Source organism: Plecotus auritus (genome assembly GCF_963455305.1).
Source record: "Plecotus auritus genome assembly, chromosome: 3".
Lineage (NCBI taxonomy): Eukaryota > Metazoa > Chordata > Mammalia > Chiroptera > Vespertilionidae > Plecotus > Plecotus auritus.
In genome coordinates, this window is record NC_137772.1 from 41909200 (window position 1) to 41936488 (window position 27289).

At 38.7% G+C, this 27289-nt stretch overlaps 1 protein-coding gene and 1 pseudogene across 3 annotated transcripts in view; one reads left to right on the top strand and one right to left on the bottom strand.

The window, feature by feature from the left end:
* Positions 1–27289, bottom strand: part of PCCA (propionyl-CoA carboxylase subunit alpha) — a 402018-nt gene that overhangs the window by 331645 nt on the left and 43084 nt on the right. For both annotated transcript variants that reach the window (XM_080662438.1, XM_080662437.1), the window contains exon 5: positions 521–634. In XM_080662438.1, the coding sequence (XP_080518564.1) occupies positions 521–634 (114 nt within the window). The remainder of the gene's footprint in view (positions 1–520; positions 635–27289) is intronic.
* Positions 8792–9724, top strand: LOC308243265 (ras-related C3 botulinum toxin substrate 1-like; annotated as a pseudogene). Its single transcript has one exon. The product of its transcript is annotated as a ras-related C3 botulinum toxin substrate 1-like (transcript).

Sequence of the window (27289 nt, forward strand, 5' to 3'; positions counted from 1 at the left end):
CAGAATTACTGATTCCTCCAAGCAAGTTATATGTAACCTACTGACATAATCCAAGTAAAATCATTACCAATTACATTGTTTATATTTCTTGAAGTATATCTAGGTGTACATAATTTTTAAGTGACTAAAATATAATTTAAACTGGGGCCTTTGGATGCTGTTTATAATACAGAGTTGTTGTTTTTAATGCTCTTATTACATGGAAAGGGTTAATACTCAAAACTAATTGGGATTTCTTTTTTTTTTTTTTTTCCGCTAGCAAATTTGGAAATGAACTGAAACTGCTCCCTGGTGTGAAAGCTGAATCCAGCAGCCACCTGCAGGATCAGCGACCAACACTGCCAGATGCCACAAAGCCTTTGATTTCCAGTAGCAAATTCAGCCACATTTAACTCATGTGACATGAACTGCAACAGTATTTTCAATCATTCTTTCTTATTTTCTTTTTAAGATACAAACTCTAGCTTTCTGCTCAACTACATATGAAACAGCTGCAGGAGAGAGATTCGTTCAGACTCACAGCTTGGGCCCTGGTTTTCCTGATGGCTTCCAGGATGGCCTCCATGTTGAGGTAGCTTTTACTGGTGGGAGCGGGGCCAACACACACAGCCTCGTCCGCCATCTTCACGTGAACCTGAAGAGACAAACCTCTGCGTTAGCAGATGCTCCCAGCAAAAAGAACTACCGTCATCTACAAATACACACAACACTGCAATGATTGTTTCACGTATCATTTAGGGAGTCAGATTTCTTTTTGGATATGCACTAAAAAATTACAATGGAACAAATAAGCTCAGGAACTATATTAACCATAAGTTCATTTATTATAAGCCTGATCCACTGTGTAACCTAATAATTTCCATAATATTCCCTATTAATTTGATTAAGTAAAATCACAGCAAATAACTAGAGCCTCCAATTTGGTTCTGCTATACATAAATCTTATATCAAAACTACCGTGTTACATGTAGGCAGGGTCGCCCAATATTTTAATAACAAGAGCTCATGCTCAGTTCTAAGCAAGCTCCCCAGGAAGTGGGGATAATGAGAGGGACTGAATGAAGGGATGCAGTGAATGTCCCTGCACAGCATCAGGTCAGCACCACGCACAAATTAAAGCCCAGGATGAAAAAGTTCAATATCACCACACATGAATCAGAAAATTCTGAGAATCACTTAAATACTCTCATATTTAATCCTTGTCTACTTTACCTTTATTCCTGGGAAAAAAAACTGATACGTGCATAAGTCCTAAAACTACTAAAAACTAAGGAATATATGCTCCATTTTGAATACTACTCCCTTTACAATGTTTTAAATCTGTTTTTGCTTAATACAGGCTAGGCATTCAATACAGAAAAGAGTAAGCTGCTTACTTCTAAAAGAAATTACTCTTTTAAAATGATGAAGCCACTCATATTTTTGAAATGGCTTTTCCTAACAGTTTTCCAGTTTAAGGAACTTCCAATCAGTTTCAATTTATTTTATAAGACAGATATAAAAGTTGGAATACATTCATATACCTAGACAATTGTGATCCACCCTGCTACCCCACCAAAAGACTAAGGTGGTCCATACTTTTGCTTATTGCTTCAGCTGTGAAATAATTTTTAAAGAAGCACTTTGTTTTAAATGATATCTACAAAAAAGTAAACCAAGAAAATCGTCTTTTAGAAAGCTCAGATTTTTCTTTATCAGTTCAACATATTTTCCAATGAAGTGAAAAATTAGATTATGTATTAAGTGGTAAAAGATATCTGTCTGAAGGATTTACAGATCAATATCTTAATATAAAATATACACACACAGAGATATGCTCTGCAATCTCTTTAAAAATATCTGCTTCAAGGAAAGACAGCCATGCTCAGGGATCCTAAATATTTCCATACTCAAAGCAAGGCTCTCCTTGTGGTTGTCTTTGCCTTGTTTATTCCTAAACTCAAATTGCTCCTCTTCCCTCAGACCAGAATGCCCCCTCCTCTCTTACCCTGTGCCAGTTCAGATCCTATTAGTAGCAAATTTTTTTGCTATAACTGTCATTGTGTTTTTTTCTGTAAGAAATAAATTGAATACTAAGTAATCCTTTAAAAAAAAAACACATACTGTATAGAGAACTCTAAAAATCCCACCAAAAATAAATAAAGGTCCCACCAAAAAAACGACTAGAACTGATAAATGAATTCAGTAAAGTAGCAGGATACAAAATAAATATCCAGAAACCATTTGCATTTTTATATACCAATAATGAACAATCAGAAAAGGAAACCAAGAAAACAATCCCATTTATAATTACATAAAAAAATAAAAAAAAACCTTGGAATAAGTTTAACCAAAGATGTATTAAAGAAGATACAAGTAAGTGTAAGCATATAATGTGTTCATAGACAGAAAAAATTAACATCATTAAAAGCAATCTAAAGATTCAATGCAATTCCTATCAAGATAACAATGACATATTTCATAGAACTAGAAAAAAATATTCCAAAAATTTATATGGAACCACAAAAGAACCTGAATAGCCACAGCAATCTTGAGAAAGAAGAACAAAGTTGAAGGAATCACACCAACCGATATCAAACTATACTACAAGGTCATAGTAATCAAAACAGCATGGTACTGGCATAAAAACAAGACACATATGTAAATGGAATAGAATAGAGCATACAGAAAAAAACCCATGCCTTTATGGGCAATTATAACTGGTATAGCCACCATGGAAAGCAGTATGAAGTTACCTCAAATAATAAAAAATGGAACTGCCTTATGACCCAGTGATTCCACTTCTGGGAATTTATCTGAAGAAATCCAAAACACTAATTCAAAAGAATATATGCACTCCTATGTTCACTGCAGCATTATTTACAACTAGAGGCCCGGTGCACGAAATTCGTGCACGGGGGGGGGGGGGAGGGGGTGTCCCTCAGCCCAGCCTGAACCCTCTCCAATCTGGGACCCCTTGAGGGATGTCTGACTGCCCGTTTAAGGCCAATCCTGGTGGGATCAGGCCTAAACGGGCAGTCGGACATCCCTCTCACAATCCAGGACTGCTGGCTCCTAACTGCTCACCTGCCTGCCTTCCTGATTGCCCCTAACCACTTCTGCCTGCAAGCCTGATCACCCCCTAACCACTCCCCTGCCAGCCTGACTGATGCCTAACTGCTCCCCTGCCAGCCTGTTTTCCCCTAACTGCCCTCCTCTGCAGGCCTGGTCCCCCCTAACTGCTCTCCCCTCAAGGCCTGGTCACCCCTAACCGCCCTCCCCTGCATGCCTGGTCCCCCCCGACACTGCTCTCCCCTGCAGGCCTGGGTCACCCCTAACTGCCCTCCCCTGCAGGCTTGATCGCCCCCAACTGCCCTCCCTTGCAGGCCTGGTCCCTCCCAACTGCCCTCCCTTGCAGGCCTGGTCCCTCCCAACTGCCCTCCCTTGCTGGCCATCTTGTGGTGGCCATCTTGTGTCCACATGGGGGCAGGATCTTTGACCACATAGGGGCAGCCATGTTGTGTGTTGGAGTGATGGTCAATCTGCATATTACTCTTTTATTAGATTGGATAGAGGCCAGGTGCATGGGTGGGGGCCAGCTGGTTTGCCCTGAAGGGTGTCCCATATCAGGGTGGGGGTTCCCTTGGGGCGTGGGGCGGCCTGGGCGAGGGGCCTGTGGTGGTTTGCAGGCCGGCCACGCCCCCTGGCGACCCAAGTGGAGGCCCTGGTATCTGGAGTTTATTTATCTTCTATAATTGAAACTTTATAGCCTGGAGCGGAGCCAAACCTTCTGCTTGCTCTGTGGCAGGAGCCATTTCTATTGGGATTTATGTATCTTCTATAATTGAAACTTTGTAGCCTTAAGCGGAGGCCTGGGCCGGCCAGGGTGTGCGGAAAGCATGGCTTCCTCCATCGCCACGGGCAACCCTAGCCTCCTGCTCTTTCCAGCTCCCTGGCTGCCGCCATTTCTGTTGAGCTATATTTATCTTCTATCATTGAAACTTCTTAGCCTTGAGTGGAGGCCTAGGCCGGCAAGGGCAGGTGGAAAGCTTGGCTTCCTCCATTGCCAGGGAAACCCAAGCCTCCCTCCTACTCTCTGTGGCCGTAGCCATCTTGGTTGGGTTTATTTGCATATCCGCTCTTGATTGGTTGGTGGGCGTGGCTTGTGGACGTGGCTTGTGGGTGTAGCAGAGGGATGGTTAATTTGCATATTACTCTTTTATTACATAGGATAGCCAAGATTTGGAAGCAGCCCAAATGCCCATGAGTAGATGAGTGGGTACAAAAAGCTGTGGTATATTTACACAATGAAATACTACTTGGCTGTAAAAAAAGGAAATCTTACCCTTTATGATGGCATGGATAGACCTGGACAGTATTATGCTAAGTGAAATAACCCAGTCAGAGAAAGACAAGTACCATATGATTTCACTCATATATGGAATATAATGCATAAAATAAACTAACAAACCAAACAGAAACAGATTCATAGATGCAGAGAACAGGCTGACCACTCTCAGAGGGGAGGGAGTTTGGGGGGAGGGGGGATTGAGTGAAAAAGGTGAAGTAATTAAGCAAAAAACAAACAACAAATAAAACACCTCATAGACACAGACAACAGTATGGTGATTACTAAAGGGACAAGGGGATGCGGGGAGATACAAAAGAGTAAAGGAGGGATAAATGGTGATGGAAGGAGACTTAACTTTGGGTGATGAACACACAATACAATATACAGATGATATATTATAGAATAGTACACCTGAAACCTATATAATTTTACTAACCAATGTCACCTCAATAAGTTCAATAAAAAAATATTTTTAAAAGAATGCATTACCAGGTAGGGATAAAGTATTTAAGGTTAAATCCATACTTATTCTATATATATTTTATTTCCCTCCAATATTACCTATTATAAAAGATGCACTTAAAGCTTCATTGCTACTACTAGGTCTTTCCCAAGTATTTCAGCTTCTTCATCTCCGTTAATTTGAACTCCAACAGAACTTAGCACAAATTTTGGCCATTTAATTGCATCCTGCCCAGCAATGTTATTTAGACTCCTTTATAGATTTATGTCTGTTATAATTTACACATTCTTCTCCTTGATATGATAAGGTCCTGCTAGACAGAAGTTGTGTCTTAAAATTCTTTTTTTGTAATCTCCTTCAGCACAGTGTTATGTGCTAAAAGCTTAAATGTACACGTGAATGGAAATTTATTTAATAAATTTCATTGTTTAGCCGTTGTCTGTGTGGTAGAAGTCTAACTGCACAAAACTAAACCTTCTCCTCTCAGCAATACATATGGAAATGAGGGTTGTGTGTGTATGGGGGGGAAGAAATGAAAAGATATATACACACATATGTGTATATTTATATGTCCAAAATTTCTACAATGAATATGCATCAAAAAGTAAAAAGAGAATCTTAATTGCATTTTGACTTATATATTCCCAGTCTTTTCTCTAAATATACTTTTGTAACCATACTGCATATATAATTTTGCATCCTCTTGTTTTTTAACATCGTAATAGACATTTTTTCCTATGTTATCACAAATTCTTTGTAATCATACTGAGAATGTAGCTCAAAGCCTAACATATTTTAGGAGATGAATATACTGGTTGAATAAACATTCAAATAAATTAAACATCAAAAGCAGGTCAAGACTGCCTACGGAATTTACAAAGAAAGGCAAAACACACGCCTTTCTTTGTAAAGAAAGAGTTGGTTGGTTTCCTTTCTTCTATTTCTCAGAAACAAACCTTACTTTAGGGGAGAAAAGTATATTAGAAGCTCAACAATCCCACAGTCTAGTCCAGGGTCAGTACTAGCAAAATGCTGGCCAAAGCCAATTGATATGAAAAACCAGAATCCTCTGCTGCTTCAGCTCCCAAGGAGCTATGAATGAGTCAACTATGAAAGGATAGTTTAAAAACTTTTGAAACTCAATTTCAATTTTGCTGTTATTATACTAAATGTGTGAGGTGATGTCTTTATCTTAATACAAAACAAGCCATTCAAGCACTACAGATGCTTTTCTGAAGGATAACTTAACTTGACTAAGCTGATTAGATGTACTTATGTTTCAAAAAGTTCAACATCTTGAAAAATATAAATTCCTTTTTATATAGTTCAAATATATATAACAATCATGAACAGTTTAAACTAAGGTAAACTGATCAATTGACTAAGATATTGCTGGATATAGTTTCAAAAAGAAAGACAATTTAAATGCTAAGATTCTAAGTAAAACAGTCTTCATAAACTTTTCCAATAGGAAAGTTTCCAAAAGAAGTTTTTAAAAATTATTAGTTTCTTCCTCAAGCATTTAATTTTATATTTTGAACACTTTTATTCTTTAAATAAAGAGAATAATATTACTTGTATCAGGGTGTGTTTTTCAACTTACAGGACCAAAAAAAAAAAAAAATAAGTCATCCTTATTGACATCTTAAACATGAATTTAAATGCTTGGATATAGATAGATTAAAAATTATACCAGAATTTTAAAACTTTGAATTTGTGGAAAATTTTCTATTAGTCCATTCGATGCCTAAGATATGCTGAAAAGATACTGTGCTTGGTCCCTATCCTTATGAAATAAACTGGAGCTTAGTGTTAAAAAGTAGATTAGACCAGATCTGAGTCAAAGTTTTTAAATACCTTCTAAACTAGTACAAACCGAGAAAGATAGGGAACACAAGCAACTTTGAAGTTGTTTTCATGCTGGGAGGTTACTTGAAATCTATCACTTCAACAAGATCTGTAGTTACGTGGGTATTATTTACCATGACCATGAATATTTGAGTTTTCCTTGTGATATCCTTCAATGCAAGCACTGGGTAGAACACGGGAGGATGACAAAATAAAGATTAAATGTGTTCTTGCCTGAGAACAGCAGTGACTCACACAATCTGACCAGACTTCAGTACGCAGCAAACCTAACCAAATTCTCTAGCTTTACCAACAAACATAAATTATCCTTACAGACTGAAAAGTTAAAGAAAGGATTGCCAATTGCATCAATCTTGATTTGAAGAACTGGAAGAAATTAATTTTCTAACAACCAGATAAAATCCTATTTCTAAGAAGAAAAAAGAAAAAAATCCCTCTCTCTATTTTATATAAAGTGTCTAAAGTCTCAAGAGCAATTTGATCCCTAAAAAATTGATTTTTTTATGTCAGTAAATATTATATTTGCTCCGATTTCATTTTGTAAAACTAAATGTGTAGCACCATGACACATTTATTCATGATTACTTTGTATGGCAAAATTAGTGGGGAGGGGGGGGAAGGTCAAGAATGCCACTGTTAAGAACTCCTGGTCTACGCTTTTATATAATGTATGTAACCATAAAAATATGAAATCTTTTAGTGTGGTATTTTAAAACCATTAATAGCATTATTATGCTATATATGTCATTCTACATGGTCTCCTTCAATCTTGTATATGGTATGTCTTAGAGATGTTCTCTATCAATATGTAGAGATCTACCTCATCTACACTAATAAAAGAGAAATATGCAAATTGACCATCACTTTGCAACACCCACCAGCCAATCAGGAGTGAGTATGCAAATTAATCTCATCACCTCATGGAGACTGACAGCAGGCAGGAGGCAGCGCCCAGCACGGCCTGCTTGGCCTTCGCCACGGCAACCAGGGAGCAGGCAAGTGCGGCCGCAGGCAGCTCCCAGCACAGCCTGCTTGGCAGTCACCGTGGTGTGGAGCAGGCAGGCCCCGCAGAGAGCAGAGAACCATGAGGAGCGGGCCCAAGTTGTCAGTAGGACATCCCCTGGGGGTTCCCGGATTGGAGAGGGTGCAGGTCAGGCTGAGGGACACCCACCACCCACCCCTGTGCACGATTTTTGTGCACCAGGCCTCTAGTTCTTTATAACTACCAAAGAATGCCCAGATATGGCTCTACCAATTTCCCAAACATTCATTCCCCCTGCTGATGGACACTTTCCAGGGAGGAATCACCTGGCTGGATGATCAAAATGAGGTTTCCTAACCAGACATCCTATCAATTGCCCCAGGGCCCCTTCCTGCTCTGGATCTTTCTCTCCTGCAAGGGCTCCCACCTTTTGCAACCATGTTTTAAACTGGGGTTTTCTACTGAATGATCCCATCAGCTATCTATGTTTTAGAAATTCCTCAGTTTCTAGGACCATAATCCCACCTCCATTTTCCATCAGAATATTGGTTTGCTATTTTTCTTTTGTTTGTTTTAAATGTTTCTCTTCCTTGAAAATTTGGGACAGGAAGTGAAGTCCCACCAGCCTGAATTAAAAGGACTTTTTTAAATTTTGCATTTCTTAACAGGAAAAGATAGCATGTGTATTTTATTTTAATAAAAAAATCAAAAATTGTAAAGAAAAATAATATAGTTTCTAAAACCGAACAGTCAGTTTAGGATGTCATGAAAGACATCAACAAATCCTAATTGAGAATCTAATCTGGTTTAAAAATGGGTGTGAGCCCTGGCAGGTGGGGCTCTGTGGCCTTGGGTTCAATTCCCAGTCAAGGGCACTTACCTGGTTGCAGGTCCAATCCCTGCCCCAGTTGGGCACATGTGGGAGGCAACAAATCGATATATTTCTGTCACATTGAAATTTCCCTCTCTCCCCATCTCCTTCTCTCCCCCTCCCTTCCACACTAAAATCAATGGAAAAAAATATCTTCACTCCTCATGTGAGAATTTAAAAAAAAAGGGGGGGGTATGTGAAAGTCAGCATACAGTTCTTAACTTACTACAACCGTAAATGCACATGTTACCACCATTCCTCTAGTCATGCATTTTAATGGTGGATATCTTTCTCATAGTACCTCTTCTACCTATCAAGGCGTTCAGAGAAACTCCAAAATCTGGCTTTCTAATCCAGATTCCACTTCCCAAATTATCCAGTATTGCTCCTGGGTTCACAAAAGTCATAAAGAGTTTTGGGTGGTGGCTGCTGCTGGGCTTCGGCTTACCATTGGAGGGTGAGGAGGCGTGGACAGTGGCCCCGGCACCCCACAACCCAGCGCCTGCAGCCGCGCGCCCGTCCCCTGCACCCCGAGCCCACCGCTTCCCTCCTCAGTCCCCGGCCGCCAGAGCAGCCCAGACACAGGCCATCAAGTGTGTGGTGGTGGGAGACAGAGCTATAGGTAAAACTTGCCTACTGATCAGTTATACAACCAATGCATTTCCCGGAGAATATATCTCCACTGTCTTAGACAACTATTCTGCCAATGTTATGGTAGATGGAAAACCGGTGGATCTAGGCTTATGGGATACTGCTGGACAAGAAGATTATGACAGATTACGTACCCTCTCCTATCCGCAGACAGTTGGAGAAACGTACAGTAAGGATATAACCTCCAGGGGCAAAGACAAGCTGATTGCCGATGTATTCTTAATTTGCTTTTCTCTTGTGAGTCCTGCGTCATTTGAGAATGTTCGTGCAAAGTGGTACCCTGAAGTTCGACACCATTGTCCCAACATTCCCATCATCCTGGTGGGGACCAAGCTTGATCTTAGGGATGATAAAGACAGGATTGAGAAACTGAAGGAGAAGCTGACACCCATAACCTACCCACAGTGTTTAGCCATGGCCAAGGAGATCGGTGCTGTAAAATACCTGGAGTGCTCAGCTGTCACACAGCGAGGCCTCAAGAGGGTTCGATGAAGCTATCCAAGCCATTCTCTGTCGGCCTCCGTCAAGAAGAGGAAGAGAAAATGCCTGCTGTTGTAAATGCGTGGGCCTCTCCCCGCCACCCTGGTCCCTGGGAACCTTTGTATGCTTTGCTCAAAAATGCTGGAGCCTTCGCACTCAATGCCAAATTTTTGTTACAAATTAGCTTTTCCATAAAACCATTATGAACCAATCAGTAATTTTTAGGTTTTACTTAAACAAAAAGTGTAAGGATTCAAACTTTCACATTCTATTAAAATTTAGCCCTAAAATGACAAGTTTCCTTAAAGCCTTATTTTCCAAAAGCCCCTATTTTTGCTTAGATAGAGTTGCCAAAATTCCTTGTGAACTAAGTTGCACTGTTGTGCTAAGAGCACAACTGTTTAAGCACTAAACTGTTTAAAGGCCTTTGTCTTGGAGACTAGCTTCTGAAGTTAGGGAAGGCAGCCACTTGCTAATGAGTTTCACACACAGCCTCCTTTGCGAAATGTTGCCATTCATAATTTATCAACCCATGTTCCTTACCTAACATTGTACTGTATATCAACTCAACTCTTTGGATTGATCTTCTTTATTTTGTAGTGAGATTTTGAAAAATTCGTATATTAGCTTTTGCTGAGATCGTGAACAGAACCCTTCGAGTGTTCATCTGATGAAGTATTCTGCTCTCACGGGCACACTGGGGTGGAGTGTGGGGAACACTTGATGTGATCAAAGGATGAAGACAGTATTTGACAAAATATGAAGTGGAGATTAATTTACACTACATTGTATGCGTAACAAGCTGAATAAAAGTGTCACGGGTAAGATTTGAAAAAGGTTAGTGTCTGTCAAATGCAGTTGATGGTAAAAGTTGATATTAATCAGTGTTTTCTTAATATTTTCCTTTTTCTTAAAACTGTAATCCCTCCCACAACTGGGCATTTAATTCATCTTGGAACTGGTCATTCCCATAGTTGCTAACTTAGTGCTTTTCTTATAGACCCCCTTCAGAATGAGCAATATGCCTCCTTGTATAAAATCTTTCTTGATAATGCATTAGTTTTTTTGTGGATTGTAAAAGTACATTCCTGTTTTCACGTTCTTTTATTCAAAGCTAATAAGTGCTTTCCTTAGTTTTCTAGTAACTAGATGTAAAAATCATGTATTGCATCTCTACAGTTTTTTCAGTATTTTAGATATTCTTAAACTACGAACCTTCTTACCACCACTGTCTTGCCAGATCCCAGCACTGTACCTTGGCCGCTGCTGGCCCCTCCGCCTCCCTGTGTGGACACGCTTCATGTTGCTCTGCCTAACCATGTTCCTTTGGATGGGAGGCTGTAACCTTGTGCTTGTGCTAACGACGTTCTGTACAGCTTACCCACTGGCAAGAACACAAAATTGGACCTTTCAACCAATAGAACAACCTTTTTTAAATTGACATTTGCAAACTTGTGGAGTGTTTTACATTGATCTTTTGCTAATGCAGTTAGCAGAATGTTTTGCATGTATGACTTAATAAATCCTTGAATCATAAAAAAAGTCATAAAAACCCTTGATTTAGAGTCTATAATTGGTTGGTTTCTCACTAAGAGCTTCAGATAAATATTAAAAATAACAAAATCAACCACTCAAATGCTCCTCTCTCCTGAAAACTCCTGGTACTCCATAGGAAAAAAAAAAAAAGTTTAATGACGCTGTAATTACCGTGTTTCCCCGAAAATAAGACAGTGTCTTATATTAATTTTTGCCCCCAAAGACATGCTAGGTCTTATTTTCAGGGGATGTCTTATTTTTCCATGAAGAAGAATACGGTACACGTTTATTGTTAAATGAAAATAAAGGAAATTTATTACCTGTATACGGTACGGTAGTACAGTAGTTGTCAACACAAACCAGACAAACTGTGAATCCTACAGTATCAAGAATTTACTCATTTATTCAATGACAATCATGTCATCATCTTCTGGAACATCATCATAACAATCCAATTCCTGAATATCCTGGTGAATTTCTTGTGACTCCATTTCTTTCAGAATCAGTGGACCAAATCTCTCATGTTTAGCAATAGCACTGTCTTTAAATGAGTACTTCTTGTCAAGGTAGCCTGCTCACAGTGCATTTGCAATGCAACTGTCAGTGATTTTCTCCCATGAATTCTTCACCCAAGTCACAACTTCTTGCAGTTTAGGTTTCACAAAGTTTCCACGCTGATTTCTCTCCATTCTATTTTCAATTTAGTCATTAATTTCCATGCACAAATTGTCTTTGAATGGCTTGTTTATTGCAATATCAAGAGTCTGGAGATAGGCCGTCATTCCTGCGGGAATCATTATCTGATCTATTTTTCTTTCTTTCGTGAAGAAATGTCTTCATGTCTTTAGCGCCATGAGTGCTGCCTGCATCCCAGACTAGCAGACCTCTTTGGCTCCCTCGCATAACAAGCAGCAGCATTAAATCGACCCACTTCCTTATAACTGCTTGTGTGGCCCAGGCTTTTTCAGTTTCAAGAATAAAAACGTCCAAAACACATTCAATCTTTTCCTTCTTGCCCTTAGAAATGGTTAAAGGTGGGATTTTAGTGCCATCCAGACGAATTGCCAAAATACAGGAAACACGTGCACTTTTGTAAGCAGTGGAGGGAATGTACGCTAAGGAGGCACCCCGCTGTTCAATTGTTGTTTGAGATGATTGGCCCATAAACACTGCAGTTTCATCCATAGCAATCATGTTGGAAAGATTGTATTTAGAGAAGTCAGCATCATCAATAAAGGACTTGAATGCAAGTGCTCGCTTAATAACTTGAGTATCTTCCAACCTAAACAATGTTGTAGATCTTCTTAAAGACAGTTCACTTCGCTGAAGGAAATTATCCAGCCAGTGTTGTGATGCTTTGAAGTCTTCGGGGGCTATGTCAAACTGTGGTGCCATTGCAAGGGCAAATTCTTGAATCTGAGCCCTATTCACAACCAAAGCCTTTGCTCTCCTGTCAACAACCCATTCACAGATCAGGTCTTCCAGCTCGGAAAATAATGGTTGCCGACCTGATCCACACTTGCGCTTTTTAGCATTTCCCTTGTCCACTTGTTCAATGAGGTTACCATACTCTGCTCGCCATTTTCGGACCAATCGGATACTCAACATCTTCTCTTTGCAGAAAGCAGTAAGATTTTGGCCCCAAGAGTCTTCCACGATTCCTTTCTTGTACTCCACGGAGTAGCTTTTTCTTTTTGCGCTCATTTCTAGGGGTAAAAAAAAAGGAATTGGGGTATCAAGGTGGGGGGAGGGGGATCACTCAAAATGACACAGGGGGGATCAGAGGGGGGAATCAAAATGGCACAGGAGAATCAGAGGGGGGATTAACATTTTAGTAACCCCTTTTGATCCTCCTGTGTCATTTTGATTGCCCCCTCTGATCCTCCTGTGTCATTTTAAGTGATTCCCCCTCCCTCCACCCCTGTGCCACTGAACACCTTCACCAGACATCCCCCCTACCCCTTTATCAGACATTTACCCCCTGGGGCCTGCCTGGGGACTGTCACTGGGCTTGCTGGGGCCTGGATCTGGGCTGGAGCAGGGTCTGCCACTGACTGAGAACCTTCAGTCATCATGAAGGCGGCCGCGAGCATCAGGTAGTGTCACCAGAGACAGACCAGCACTCACCACATTTGCCGCGTCCCGTCCACTCTAATCCTCCTGTTCTTCTACACGCATCTGCGAAAGTCTCCTCCTCTCTCCCGCCCCACGCTCACCGCTCACTCTGACCTCCGCTCTGCCTCCACACAGCAGTGACGTCAGGGCGTAACGTCACTGGTTGCTAGACGCCAGTCGGGGCGGCCCTAGCGACCAGTTTACGGTAAATTAATTTTCATTCTGAGACAGAGCCTGGGGGCCTTATTTTCGGGGGATGCCTTATATTTCACTCAGAAGGAAACCTGTAAGTAGGTCTCATTTTCGGGAAAACACGGTACTTGTCTTTTATTTCAAAATCTAACCTTTCTCCAAATCCAATGTCTGGCTGGCTTGGGAAAGAAGACATTGGCATGTCTTTTCTGTGTGAAAGAGTAAATAAATGTATTTAACATCTGGACAACAGAAGATAGACAAACCCTATTTTAATAGAGGTGGCAGCTGGCTCTATGGACAGAAAGAACTAGAAAGAAAAGCTGCCCCAGCAAAACAAAATTTGTATATAATAGAAAGTCCAAGAAAATAAATATCTGAGTATTATTTACACACTCAAAGTAATCAAAACATTTCCCCTAAAAACATGAGTTCCTAATTCCATTTATGCCATACTGGTCTCTGCTTTCCACTATCTTTTTTTAATTTAAATATTCTTTATGGTACCCACCATATCCCTTTACCATTAAATAAACCCTGCACACTTCCCATTCCCTTTCCTGACTCATTCTATTTATCACAAGCACTCTGCTGTAGCAGGATATAAAGAGACTGACAAATCACAGTCCCCTCCCCTCCATGAGTTCAGTCCACTACAAATAACGGTATTTTATACCAAATGCAAATAAAAGTAATAAAGAAGAGTATATACAAGTTGCAAATATAGAATATGGTTTCATGAAGAATCAGTTATTGAAATATAAAACTGGATTTCTAATAAATGGGAAAAAATGGGAAGGGAATTAGCAACAGAGAAAAAAGACATTCAAAATGATGCCCTGGCCAGTGTGGCTCAGTTGGCTGGGCATCATCCCATGCACCAAAAGGTCACTGGTTCAATTCCTGGTCAGGGCACATTCCTGGATTTCCAGATCCATCTCCAGTAGGGGGCCTGCAGGAGGCAGCTGACCAATGTTACATTCTCACGTCAATGTTTCTCTCTCTCCCTGTCCATTCCTTTAAAAATCAATGAATTATTATTTTTTTTTTAATGTAGAACTGTGAAAGGCCCTGGCCTATTCAAAAATCTATGAAATGGCTTGAAATTAAGGTGGATAAGGAAGCACTGATGAGAGAAAATGGTGAAAGAGAATGATAGAGTAGAAGGAATCAGGTTGAAAGGAATCTTGAATGCTATAGTAAAGAGTTGGGACTTTAACCAGGAAGTCAGTGGTTCTCAATGTTTATGTTCTATGAAAAGAAAATAACGTTCATAAGAGGAATGTTATATACTCCTTCATTAACAGCAGGCTGCTGCAGTTGAGCCATTTCAAGCAATTAGCTGTAAACACTCAACTTTCTCTCCCACTAATCTCAGAGGACGCTTAACAAGTAGTTCTCTTAACAATGAAAACTTCTTTTCTTTTCCTCAAATGTTACCTAACCAACTTTTCCCATGATTATAGGATATATAGCATACTACATACGGTACAAACACCCATTCAGCTGTATCACATTCCTTGCCATAGTTGTTTTAGGAAACACACTGGCCGTTTTAATGCCAGGTAAGATGGAATAAGCATATTTCACCCCATCTGTCCCACTGATGCAACCATGAAAATCTGAACTGAGAATACATGAATCAACTATTTGCAAACTCTTAAGAGAAAGTAATAGGCAGATCGAGGGAGAACATAATTCAAATTACTGTAAACCAGAAGTGAGTTTTAAGATTTTCCTTTCCTCCATGATCCCCTTGCCTAATCAACAAAGCGTAATATCCAGAGTAGGCATTGGGGTGCTGACAGAGCGAACTCCAAAAGAAGCCCAATATTTCTGACTCAAGAAGAAAAGGGAGCTCCTAACACAATACTACAGAATCCCCCAGGGTTGTTGGGTTTGGGAAGGGGGGAGGAGTGTTCTATTTTGTTTTTATTTTTGTTTGTTTGTTTTTATTGGTTTCAGAGAAAGGAAGGGAAAGGGAGAGAGAGAGAGAGAAACATTGATCGACTGCCTCCTGTATGTCCCCTATTGGGGTTCAACCCAGGCATGTGCCCTGACCAGTAATCAAACTGGTGACCTCCAGGTGTATAGGTCGACACTCAACCACTGAGCCACACCAGCCAGGCTGTTAAGTTTTGTGTTTAAGCTCAATTACTTTGTGCCCCAACCCTGAAGTAATTCTATGACTACAGCAACTAGGTGGCAAAAATGGAAGCCAGTAGGACCCAAAACATTCAGAGAGGGAACATTCTTCTCCATTAACGAAGCTGCTGTTCCAAGAAGGAAGGTAAATATCCCCATTGTTTTTGTTTATTTGTGATATAAGAAGAAATATAGATTTGGTGTCTGCCCCCAGTTTCTGAAACAGAGCTCCTAAAATCCTTGTAATTTCCTAATAGATAGGTGTGCTAGGACCATCTTTTGTTCTAACATTTGATCTTTGACCCAGTTCCTGCCACAAGAGCTGCTAAGACCCTTGGAATCTCAGAAGTGATAAGAGTGTCTTTATGTCTGGCAGTAAAATGACTGGTGGCTGGGGATCCTTAGATAGCATCAGGATCGGGGGCTGGTCTCCAAAAAGAAGGCTTGATTAGAGAGTTGGAACTGATAAAACTAAGAAAGAAGAGAAATGGAATCTTATGATATGCTCAATCAAAACCATAAAAGCCAATAAAAGAGTGGAAGACTAAAATAGGAACAAAGAACAAGGGAAACAAATAGAAAACAGTTAGAAATACAGTTAATATTAGTCCAACCATATCAATAATCACTTTGAATGTCAATAGTCTAAATACACCAATTAAAAGGCAGAGATTGTCACAGTGGATCAAAAAACAAGACCCAACTACATGTTATCTATAAGAATCCCACTTTAAATATAAAGACACATATAGATTAAAAGTAAACAGATGGAGAAAAATATACCATGATAACACTAATAAAAATAAAGCAGGAGTAGCTATATTAATTTCTGACAGAGCAGACTGTAAAGCAAGGGAAGTTACAGTTGATCAAGTATGGCATTACATGATGATAAAAGAGTCAGTTCTTCCAGAAGACATAACAATCCATAATGTGTGTGTGCCTAACAACAGAGTATAACATGAGGCAAAAACTGATAAAATTGCAAGGAAACACACAGTGATCCACGGTCATAGCTGGAACTCAACACCTCTCTATCAGAAATGGATAGATCCAGCAGGCAGAAATCAGGAAGGACACAGTTAAATTCAACAATACCATCAATCAATTGGATATAATAGACATCTATGCACTATTTCACCCAACAGCAATATACACTTTCTTTTACACTGAACATTCACCAAGAAAGACTACATTTTGGGCCATAAAATATACCTTAATAAATTTAAAAGAATAGAAATCATACAATATCTGCACAGCAGAATTAAAGTAGAACTCAATAACAAAGATAACTAGAAAACCAAAAGACAGACTAAAGATTAAACAACAAACTTCTAAATAACACATGGGTCAAAGAAAAAATTGAGAGAAATTGTAAAATATTTTTAACTAAATGCAAATGAAAACACAACAAATTTGTGGGATATAGTGAAAACAATGCTTAGAGGAAATTTTATAGCTCTGAATGAATATATTAGAAAAGAAGATCTAAAAATCTAAGTTTCTGCCTTGAGAAACTAAAAAACAAAAGAGCACACTAAATCCTTAGTAAGCAAAGAAATCATAAGAATTAAAGCAGAAATCAATGACATTGAAAGTAGGAAATCAATAGAGAAAGTCAATGAAACCAAAAGCTGGTTCCTTGAAAAAAATCAATAAAATTTATAAGCGTTCAGCAAGGCTAACTAAGAAAAAGAGAGAGCAGAAAAAAATTACTAATATCAGAAATGCAAGATGGGATATCACTACAGATCCCATGGCATTAAAAGGAAAATAATGGAATACTAGAAACAACTCTATGCCCACAAATTTAATAACCCAGGCAAAATGAACCAAACCCTTGAAAACCTCAAGTTGCCAAAATTCACACCAAGAGAAATAGACCTTTATCTACTTGAGAAATTAAATCAATAACTTTCCAACACAGATAGCACCAGGCCCACATGGTTTCATTAGTGAATTCTACCAAACATTTAACTAAGAAATTATACCAATTCTCTACAATCTCTTTCAGAAGACAGAAGCAGAGGAATACTTTCTAATTCATTTTATAAAGCCATCATTTCCCTAATACCAAAACCAGACAAAGACATTACAAGAAAACTACCAACCAGTATCTCTTATGCGCATACCTGCAAAAACCCTCAAAGATACCAGCAACTTGACTACAACAATACATTAAAAGAATTATCGACCATAAACAAGTGGAATTTATCCCAGGCATTCAAGGCTGGTTCAACATTTGAAAATCAATGTAATCTACCACATCAACAGCCTAAAAAAGAAAAAAAACACATGATCCTATCAATATACGCAGAAAAAGAATTTGACAAAATCCAATACCCGTCAGGACAAAAACTCTCAGTAACTAGAAATAGAGGGGACTTTTTCAACTTGACAGAGACTATCTACAAAAAAACTGCAGCTACATCATATTTACTGGTGCAAAACTCAAATATTTTCCAATATTTTCAACCAGCCTGTTTTGTCTTCTGGACGGAAAGTATAGTGTCAGTCACTGGTGACTGACATGGGGCTTAACGTGTTAGGTAGAAGGCAAAGATGTTCCCTCTCACTACTGCTTTTCGACATCATACTGGAAGTTCCAGCCAATTCAGTAAGAACAGAAAAGGAACTAAAAGGTATAACAAATCATGCCCTACCTGGTTTGGCTCAGTGGATAGAACATCAGCCTGCAGACTGAAAGGTCCCAGGTTTGATTCTGGACAAGGGCACATGCCTGGGTTGCAGGCTTGATCCCCAGTAGGGGACGTGCGGAGGCAGCTGATCAATGATTCTTTCTCATCATTGATGTTTCTCTCTCTCTCCCTCTCCCTTCCTCTCTGAAATCAATAAAAAATATATATACATAAAAATAAAATAAAAGGTATACAAATCAGGAAGGAAGATATAAGACAACTTTGTTTGCAAATGACATGATTGTCTGTGTAGAAAATTTGAAACAATAGACAAAAAGAAAAACAAAACAAAAAACTCCTGGATCTAATGGCAAGGTTTCAGGATACAAGATAATATTTTAAAATGTGAGTTGTTTTCCTATATACCAACAATAAACAAGTAAAATTTGAAATGTAAAACATAATATAATTTATATTAGCATACCTAAAAATAAAATAGGCATCACAGAATATATACAAGATCTATATGAGGAAAATTACAAAACTCTGATGAATAAAATCAAGTATCAACTAAATAAGTGGATCAATATTCCATGTTTAAGGGATATCTTGAACATGGAATATTTTCCCTACTTGATCTATAAATCAAAGTTCCAGCAAATTATTTTGTGAATATCAACAAACTTATTCTAAAGTTTATACAGAGAGACAAAAGACCTACAATATTAAAGGAGAACAAAGCTAGAGGACTGACACTGAATCGGGAAATTTGGACTGGAAATGCGCGGTGTTCCCCTGGGCAGGACGGTTCCCCAGTTCTTGTCCCTTGGAGTTGAAGAATGAAATAACAGGCGAAAGGTGGTATAGTAAAAGTGGAAATTTACTGAGAAACAAGCACACACACACACACAAAAAAAAGAGAAACAAGCACAGACTCCCACGTGGGGACAGGGAAAGAGTCCCACAGCTCTGACTCCCACGTGGGGAGGGGGAAAGAGTCCCCACTGAGTTTTATCAAGGCTGCAATTTATAAAGGCTGCAGTTTTTTGTGCCTCAATATCCCCTCAGATTGGTCACTATTCCCCTTTGATTTGGTCCTATAGCAACTCCTGAGCTCAAGTCTCACATGAAGTATGTCAAGTTCCCTCCTTCTTTTCCCTTATTCTCCTATTCCCTCAACCAGGGGTGGGCAAACTTTTTGACTCGAGGGCCACAATGGGTTCTTAAACTGGACCGGAGGGCCGGAACAAAAGCATGGATGGAGTGTTTGTGTGAACTAATATAAATTCAAAGTAAAGGAGCGGAGGGGAGAGCAAGAGAACCCTCTGCTCTTTCGGCTCCGCGGGCCGGATAGAACAGCCGAACTGGGCAGGAGGGTGCCAAGGCCCAACTCCTGGTATGGCTATGGGAGGAGGACTTTGGGAGGTGAATGGGTGAGCAGGGGGACTCAGGGAGGGATGGAAGAAGGTAGGGCCTGGGCTGGTGCCAGAGAAATGTAACCTTCAGTGCCTGCTGCCCCCCGCCCCGGCTCCCCAGGTGAGGCTTCTGGGCCACAGCCCTGTGCTACGGAACATCACCAATGCCCAATCCGGCCCGCGGGCGGGCCGTAGTTTGCCCACGGCTGCTCTAGACATTTCTTCCTCTTTCTTTGAATGAGGGGTTTCCTTCCCTTTATTCTATAAATATGTACCTTTTGCTACTCTCAGCTCCCTTGTCTTATGGAAATATACTCTTTTGCAACTCCATAGCCCTGTGTTTTTTCCATAAACCCCTTAATTTTTTAAAATTTCCTAAACCTGCCTATTTCACCCCTCAAAATTCCTTTCAACACTATTCAACATCAAGACTTACTATAAAGCTACAATGATCAAGATACCATGGTACTGGTGAAAGAACAAACAGATCAATGAAATAAAATTAAGGGCCCAGAAATAGAGCCCCATAAGTGTAACCAACTGATTTCACTAATAAGCAAAGGCAACACAATGACTCAAAGATAACCTTTTCAACAAACAATGCTGAAAAAAACTGGACATCTACACGCAAAATAACATGAATCTAGACAAACTTTATACCCTTTTAAAAATTAGTTTACAATGGATTGAAGACCTAATTATAAAACACAAAATTATAGCCCTGGCCAGTGTGGCTCAGTTGGTTGAAGTGTCACCCCATAGACCAAAAGGTTTGATTCCCAGTCAGGACACATACCTAGGTTGCAGTTTGATCCCCAGTCGGGGCAAGTATGGGAGGCAAGGGATTGATGTATCTCTCTCACATCGATGTTTCTCTCTCTCTCTCTCTCTCTCTCTCTCTCTTGCTCTCCCTTCCTCTCTCTCTAAATCAATAAACATACATAAATAAAATAAATACATACATACATACATACATACACACACACAAAACTATTAAACTCCCGGAAGATAACATAGGAGAAAACCTAGATGGCCTTGGGTATGGAAAGGACTTTTTAGATACAACACCAAAATCACAATCCAGAAATCATTGATAAACTGGACGTTATTAAAATTTAAAATTTCTTCTTTGGGAAAGCCAACATCAAGAGATTCAGAAGACAAACCAGCCTAGGAGAAAATATATGCAAAAGACACATCTGATAAAGGACTATTTTCCAAAATATACAAAAACTCTTAAAATTCACCAAATAGAAAACAACTCGATAAGAAAAAATAGGCCAAAGACCTTAACAGATACATCACCAATGAAGACATACAAGTGGCAAAGAAGCATATGAAATGATGCCCCATATCATATGTGATCAGGGGCAATGCAAATTTAAATAAGATAACACCACACATCTATTAGAAAGGACAAAATCTAGAACAGTGAAGCAACAGAAACTCTCATTCAGTGCTGGAAAGAGTGCAAAATAATATAGCCACTTTTGAAGACAGTTTGGTGGTTTCTTACAAAACTAAACATACTCTTACACTATGATCCAGCAAGAACACTCCTTGGTATTTACCCGAAGTAGTTGAAAACACATGTCCACATAGAAACGTGCACAATGATGTTTAAAACAGCCTTATTTATCATTGCTGAAACTTGGAAGCAACCAAGATGTCCTTCAGTAGGTGAATGGGATAACTGTGTCATTATATTTTTATCCAAACCTACAGAATGTACAACATCAAAAGTGAACCCTAATGTAAACTATGGACTTTGGGTAATATGTGTCAATATAGGTTCATCAATTGCAACAAATGTACAATGACAGTGGATACTGATAATGGGGAGACCATGCATGTGTGGAGGCAGAAGGTATATAAAAAAATCTCTGTAGCTTCCTCTCAATTTTGCTGTGAACCTAAAGCTGCCCCCCAAAAAAGTATTGAGGAAAAATAAACTAAAAAAAAAAAAAAAAAAAGATATGTGGAGACATTTTCTATTAAGAAAAATTACATGAAACTCTTCACAAATAGGTTTCTGAGTTTTTAAACAGCCCTCCCCTATGTAGAACATCCCAGTTGAGTTTCATCTATGTAGCCTAGGGATCTATAACACTTAATTGGATAGTTCGCTGAAATTACTTTGCTATATTTAATTATAAATTCCTTTGTACTAAAATATCTAATATCCATTTGGGGAACACATTATAGACTTGGAAACTAAACTAATATATGATTAATTCACAGGAAGACTTGGAAGCCACTAAGCAGTTGTTTACAAAAATAGACATTTTAAAATTATTCATTTGCTATTTTATCTGGACTTAACAGTTTCTCACATAGAAAGACAAGGTTCCTGCCCTTTGTCCCAAGCCTACATATTCTCCATTGGACAGACCACACCCCACCCTGTGCTTTTTAATAAACATATTGAATACATGCATAACTGAAGATTTCAATACTAGACTTATATCTGATGTATTTATCTGAATTGGAGCCTCTCTTCCTTAGGATAGGCTCCAACTAAAATGAATATATCAGATATAAATCCACTACTGCCATCTTCCTTCTTCAGGGAGCTTTTTATCTTCCTGAAGATGCCTACTGGATGCCTCCCTTTGCTAGTCCTACTTAGTAGTTGCTACTGTAACCACTGAGAACAGCAGCAAAAGTTGTCCAGGTATGGTTGATGCACTGGCTAGAGCTAAAGATCGAGAGCTAGCAAATGGGTGACTAGACAAGCTAAGCAGTGCTAATTCACAGATTAGGTACCAACCATTGGACTGGCTCAGGGCCTTTGCACATGCTGTCCCATCTGCCAAGCTGACTACCTAGCTAAGAGCTAATTCTCATCCATCAGGTCTCAGCTTACATTTTGCCACCTCAGAGAGAATTCCCCTGAGCACCTTATTAATGGAGTCACCCATTATTCTCTCTCAGCAACTAGTTTATTTCCTGCATAACACCACAACTATTATTACTTATTTTATATGCTTTCTTATATCTGTCTCTACCACTAGACTGTAAATGCCATGAGAATAGGAATCATATCGCTCATGATCACTACTTTAATTCCATCAACTAACATAGAATCTGGCCCACAACAGTCACGAATAAACACTCAGACTTCAAAGTAATAAATTTCACTTTCTTTGGGGAGAAAGGAGACTTTTCCATACACTTAACATGGGAAGCAATATGCTACAATGCAAAGTGTACAACTTGGGAGTTGCAAAATTCAACTCTCAGCTCCATTGCTTACCTAGCTAACTGAGCTTTAACAACCTAATTTACAACTTGAAGTCCCAATTTTCTCAATTTAAAATGATGACAATACTTCCCTTACATAATTATTCTGATTCTCTAGTAGACAGTAAATACTCAATAAGTGATAGTTATTACTTAAAATACTGTCTTTCCCTCCACTGAGAGGTCTTAAGTGAGACTGTAATAGATAGTTGTGGCCTTATAAACACTGCAATATCAAAAATACTATTATTTAAAATAAGATGTACTTTCAACCTTTTATTTAATGTGGGCTTTTCCTATAAGACTACAGAACTTCTAAATCTTCTTAAACAGATGCTTAACAAAAAATTAATCTATGTAGGCATTTTTTCATGCCATCAGGTAACTAATAACATTAAAACACAATGTGTTTTTTTCACAAACTATACTGTTTAAATTCACCAGAAAACTTAAATATACAAAAACAAAATGATATATTCATATTTCACTATTTTGTTTTTAAATTAAATGTTCAGTATAAAAACACAGTTCTGCCCTTGCTGGTTTGGTTCAGTGGATAGAGCATCGGCCTGTGGACTGAAGGGTCCCAGGTTCTATTCTGGTCAAGGGCACATGCCCGGTTTGCAAGCTCGAACCCTAGTGGGGGGGCGTGCAGAAGGCAGCCAACTGATGATTCTCTCTCATCATTGATATTTCTATCACTTTCTCCCCCTCCCTTCCTCTCTGAAATCAATAAAAATATTCCTTAAAAACACACACACACACAAGTTCTTATTATTTAAAAAATACTAAGAAGGTCTTAGGATTTTATGAAGGAAATCTTTCACAAGTCACTTTCCATAGATTAAAAGAGGTTGGAATGTTTTTATTAAAGTTAAATAGGAAGGTACACGAACACCTATGTGAACAAAGTAACTCATACATGAAGATACTACTATAAATCCTTTTTTTCCTATCCAAATGTAATTTTTGCCTTGCTGCTAAGTAAAGTCAGAGTCCTTCCTGACAGGAATGACTGGTTTACCTTTAACTCCAGGGGGCTAAAACTATCAGTCTTTTAAGAAGCTTTAAGGGGTTTTGACAATTTAACCTGCTGAGCTCACAGCACCCAAGGGAAGGTCTTGGTTGCAAGTTTTATTTGTGATGTGGCTGACCACTAATACTGACTCCATAGATAATGGATTTTAGTAACAACCACCCACAGGTTAACACATTGAGTAGTACCCATAACATTGCTTTAATTAAGTTAATACATGAAGGTCACAGTTTGGTAAAAAGTTTTATTAAATTTGGTAGTGCTTACAATAATAAATAAAAAAGAAACTGTGTGTTCATCTGTACAGTAACTCTATAAATTTGCCTATAGATATAATCCAGTTTGCTCATGGATTTATGCTGCATTTCAATTTATTTTCTAAAAAGGAATTCAATTTATTAGTTCCATTTCCCAAAAATATGTCCATTTCTAGCAATCCTAACTGATAGTTTCATGACATATGGCTCTAACCATGCTGGGCACAGAATGGGTTTAGCTGGCACAAAGAGACCACCCACTAGAGCAAAGATTTCCACCATCACCACACACACACCCCGATTTTGGAGCATTTTGATGGTGGAAAAGATTAATGTTTTGATTTGTAGCTTCATGCGTTAAATATTAATGTCTTTCTGAAATATTGTAATTATATTTTCAGCGGGAAAAATAAATATATATATTTTGTTTTTTAACCCAAACTTTTTCACATAGTAAGCCGAAGTGTATTTCCAGCAAATATATAAAAGGGCAAAGCAAAATTTGTAAATGAATTGAAAAGTTTCACTGTAAAGTATTTAAAAAAAGAAACTATACTTTAATACACACATCATAGCAGGATTTATACATTTTTCTGTTTTTATATGTGTTAGTAATTTGAGGTTACTTTATTGAAAAGCAAAGAATAGTAACTGAATTTATACATAGTGAATTCAGCAATAATTGTATTTTTTTAAATACACAACCTGACAGGCACTATGGTAGATAATAATGAATCAGCATGGGAGCCATTTAATATACTTCTTGATTAACTCATTGCCTGTCCAGTTCACACACAGACATGCTTACATGTCATAATCGCCATAATTCCCATCATCCCTACTGCTAACACTCAAGTTCCTTGATTAGTGCACAACTCCCAGACGAGCCATTGCTAATGCTAAATAATTCTCTTCAGCCTCCTGCTACTATTCTGCAGGATCTCCAATTAAATATAATGTCCCTGATGAGCCATATTAATGTGAACAAATTCCTACTAGGAACCCTATCCTATTCCATTTTACCCAAAAATGTAGAGAGTAATTTAGCCAAGCCAAAGATAATCAAAACATTTTAAATTGATATAGTATATTGTTTCTGCAAAATGTTTTCCAAAGATAAAAACAAAAAAGAATAGAAGAAAAAGAAATGTCTAAACATCTTAAATGCTTTCTTCTCTTTAACGGAAAATTTGATAGGTAGGTACACAGTCTTCTTAATCCAAAAAAGGTTACTAAAAGCTAAGTTTTATGAGAAAAGTAAGCAACAGCAAGTTTTAAAGCAAGTACACCATTTAAAACGTCTGTAATTACCTAATTACCAGAACTCGAAGGTTCAAAATCACATTAATGAAACCAATTCCTTCCTCTCCATTAAATGCAGTATTACAGTCACTATCAGAGGCTTTGCCATGGAACTTTATGTTGCTGGTAAGGAAACTTCATATTGAACAATGACAGATCTTAGTATTTTTTTCAAGAATGAATGAAGAATCCTATAGATTTCCTATTACAATCTAATGACTGGAAATGTTTCTGATGTAATTAAAAATAACTGGGGAATACGGACCATGATGGCTATCTTAAAATATTCTGTACAAGTAAAAACCATTAAGAAAATGTTCCTTAACTATACACACATAGGTGCAATAAAAGGTCTAATTTTTCATTTATCATCCCCCAAAAAAGTTTTACAAAGCCAACCCTACTTATTTATTCCCATTTGAGGAGCAATGAGTACATTAGCTGCAAACAAGTCCATTAATGGATTTTGTGAAATAATTTTTTAAAAATTAAGAACTTGAACTCCTTTCCAAATCGAAAAATATCCTGAAAATCAAATCATGTAAATGAGAAAATAAATACAAAAAGCTTTACTTTTAAATTGTTTTAATCTCTACACATATCTAGAATAAAACTGAAAATTCTAACAAAGACATAACTAAATAAATATATGTAAAGATGTATATATAAATACGAAAAGATATAAAGACATTCTAACAACCCCATAAAATGTTGATAGGTTTTTCCCTAAGGTCTTTTATACCTCAGCTTACATTAATGTATTCCATCTCCATTACCCTCCAGTTTGTTCAGCTGGAACCAACATACACTAATTACATAGACATCACCAAGTCCTATTTGTCCTCAGTATCTCCCCAGACAGCAGGGAAATATTATCAAGGGTAAGCATGCTAAGTGATGATTCCCCTCACCTTACTGTCAATCATCCCAGAGTGCTCACAGAAAACCCCACTCAATCTCATTACTGAATCCTAAGGCTAAGACTACAATACTGACTAAGAATCATACTTCAAACAGCAGGCTGCCTAGCTAAGAAGTGAGTCACAATGACTACTTCCCTGATTTGGGGTTTGGGTTTTAATGTAATAAATGTCAGGTATTTCTCATTTAAATCCAATGTTGTTGTATACCGACAAAGCAACAAAATACTATAAGTTCAATTTAAGCAATCCTATCTAATAAAAGAGTAATATGCAAATTAACCATCACTCCACTACACCCACAAGCCATGCCCACCAGCCACGCCCACAAGCCACGCCCACCAGCCAATCAGGAGCGAATATGCAAATAAACCCAACCAAGATGGCTACGGCCACAGAGAGCAGGAGGGAGGCTTGGGTTTCCCCGTCAATAGAGGAAGCCAAACATTCCGCCTGCCCTTGCCGGCCTAGGCCTCCACTCAAGGCTACAAAGTTTCAATGATAGAAGATACATAAATCCAAACAGAAATGGTGGCAGCCACGAACTGGAAAGAGCAGGAGGCTAGGGTTGCCCCCGGCGATGGAGGAAGCCAAGCTTTCCACACACCCTGGCCAGCCCAAGCCTCCGCTTAAAGCTACAAAGTTTCAATTATAGAAGATACATAAATCCCAACAGAAATGGCTGCCACCACGGAGCAAGCAGAAGGATTGGCTCTGCTCAAGGCTACAAAGTTTCAATTGTAGAAGATAAATAAACCCCAGATATCAGGGCCTCCGCTTGGGTTGCCAGGGGGCATGGCTGGCCTGCAAACCACCACAGGCCCCTCGCCCAGGCTGCCGCCA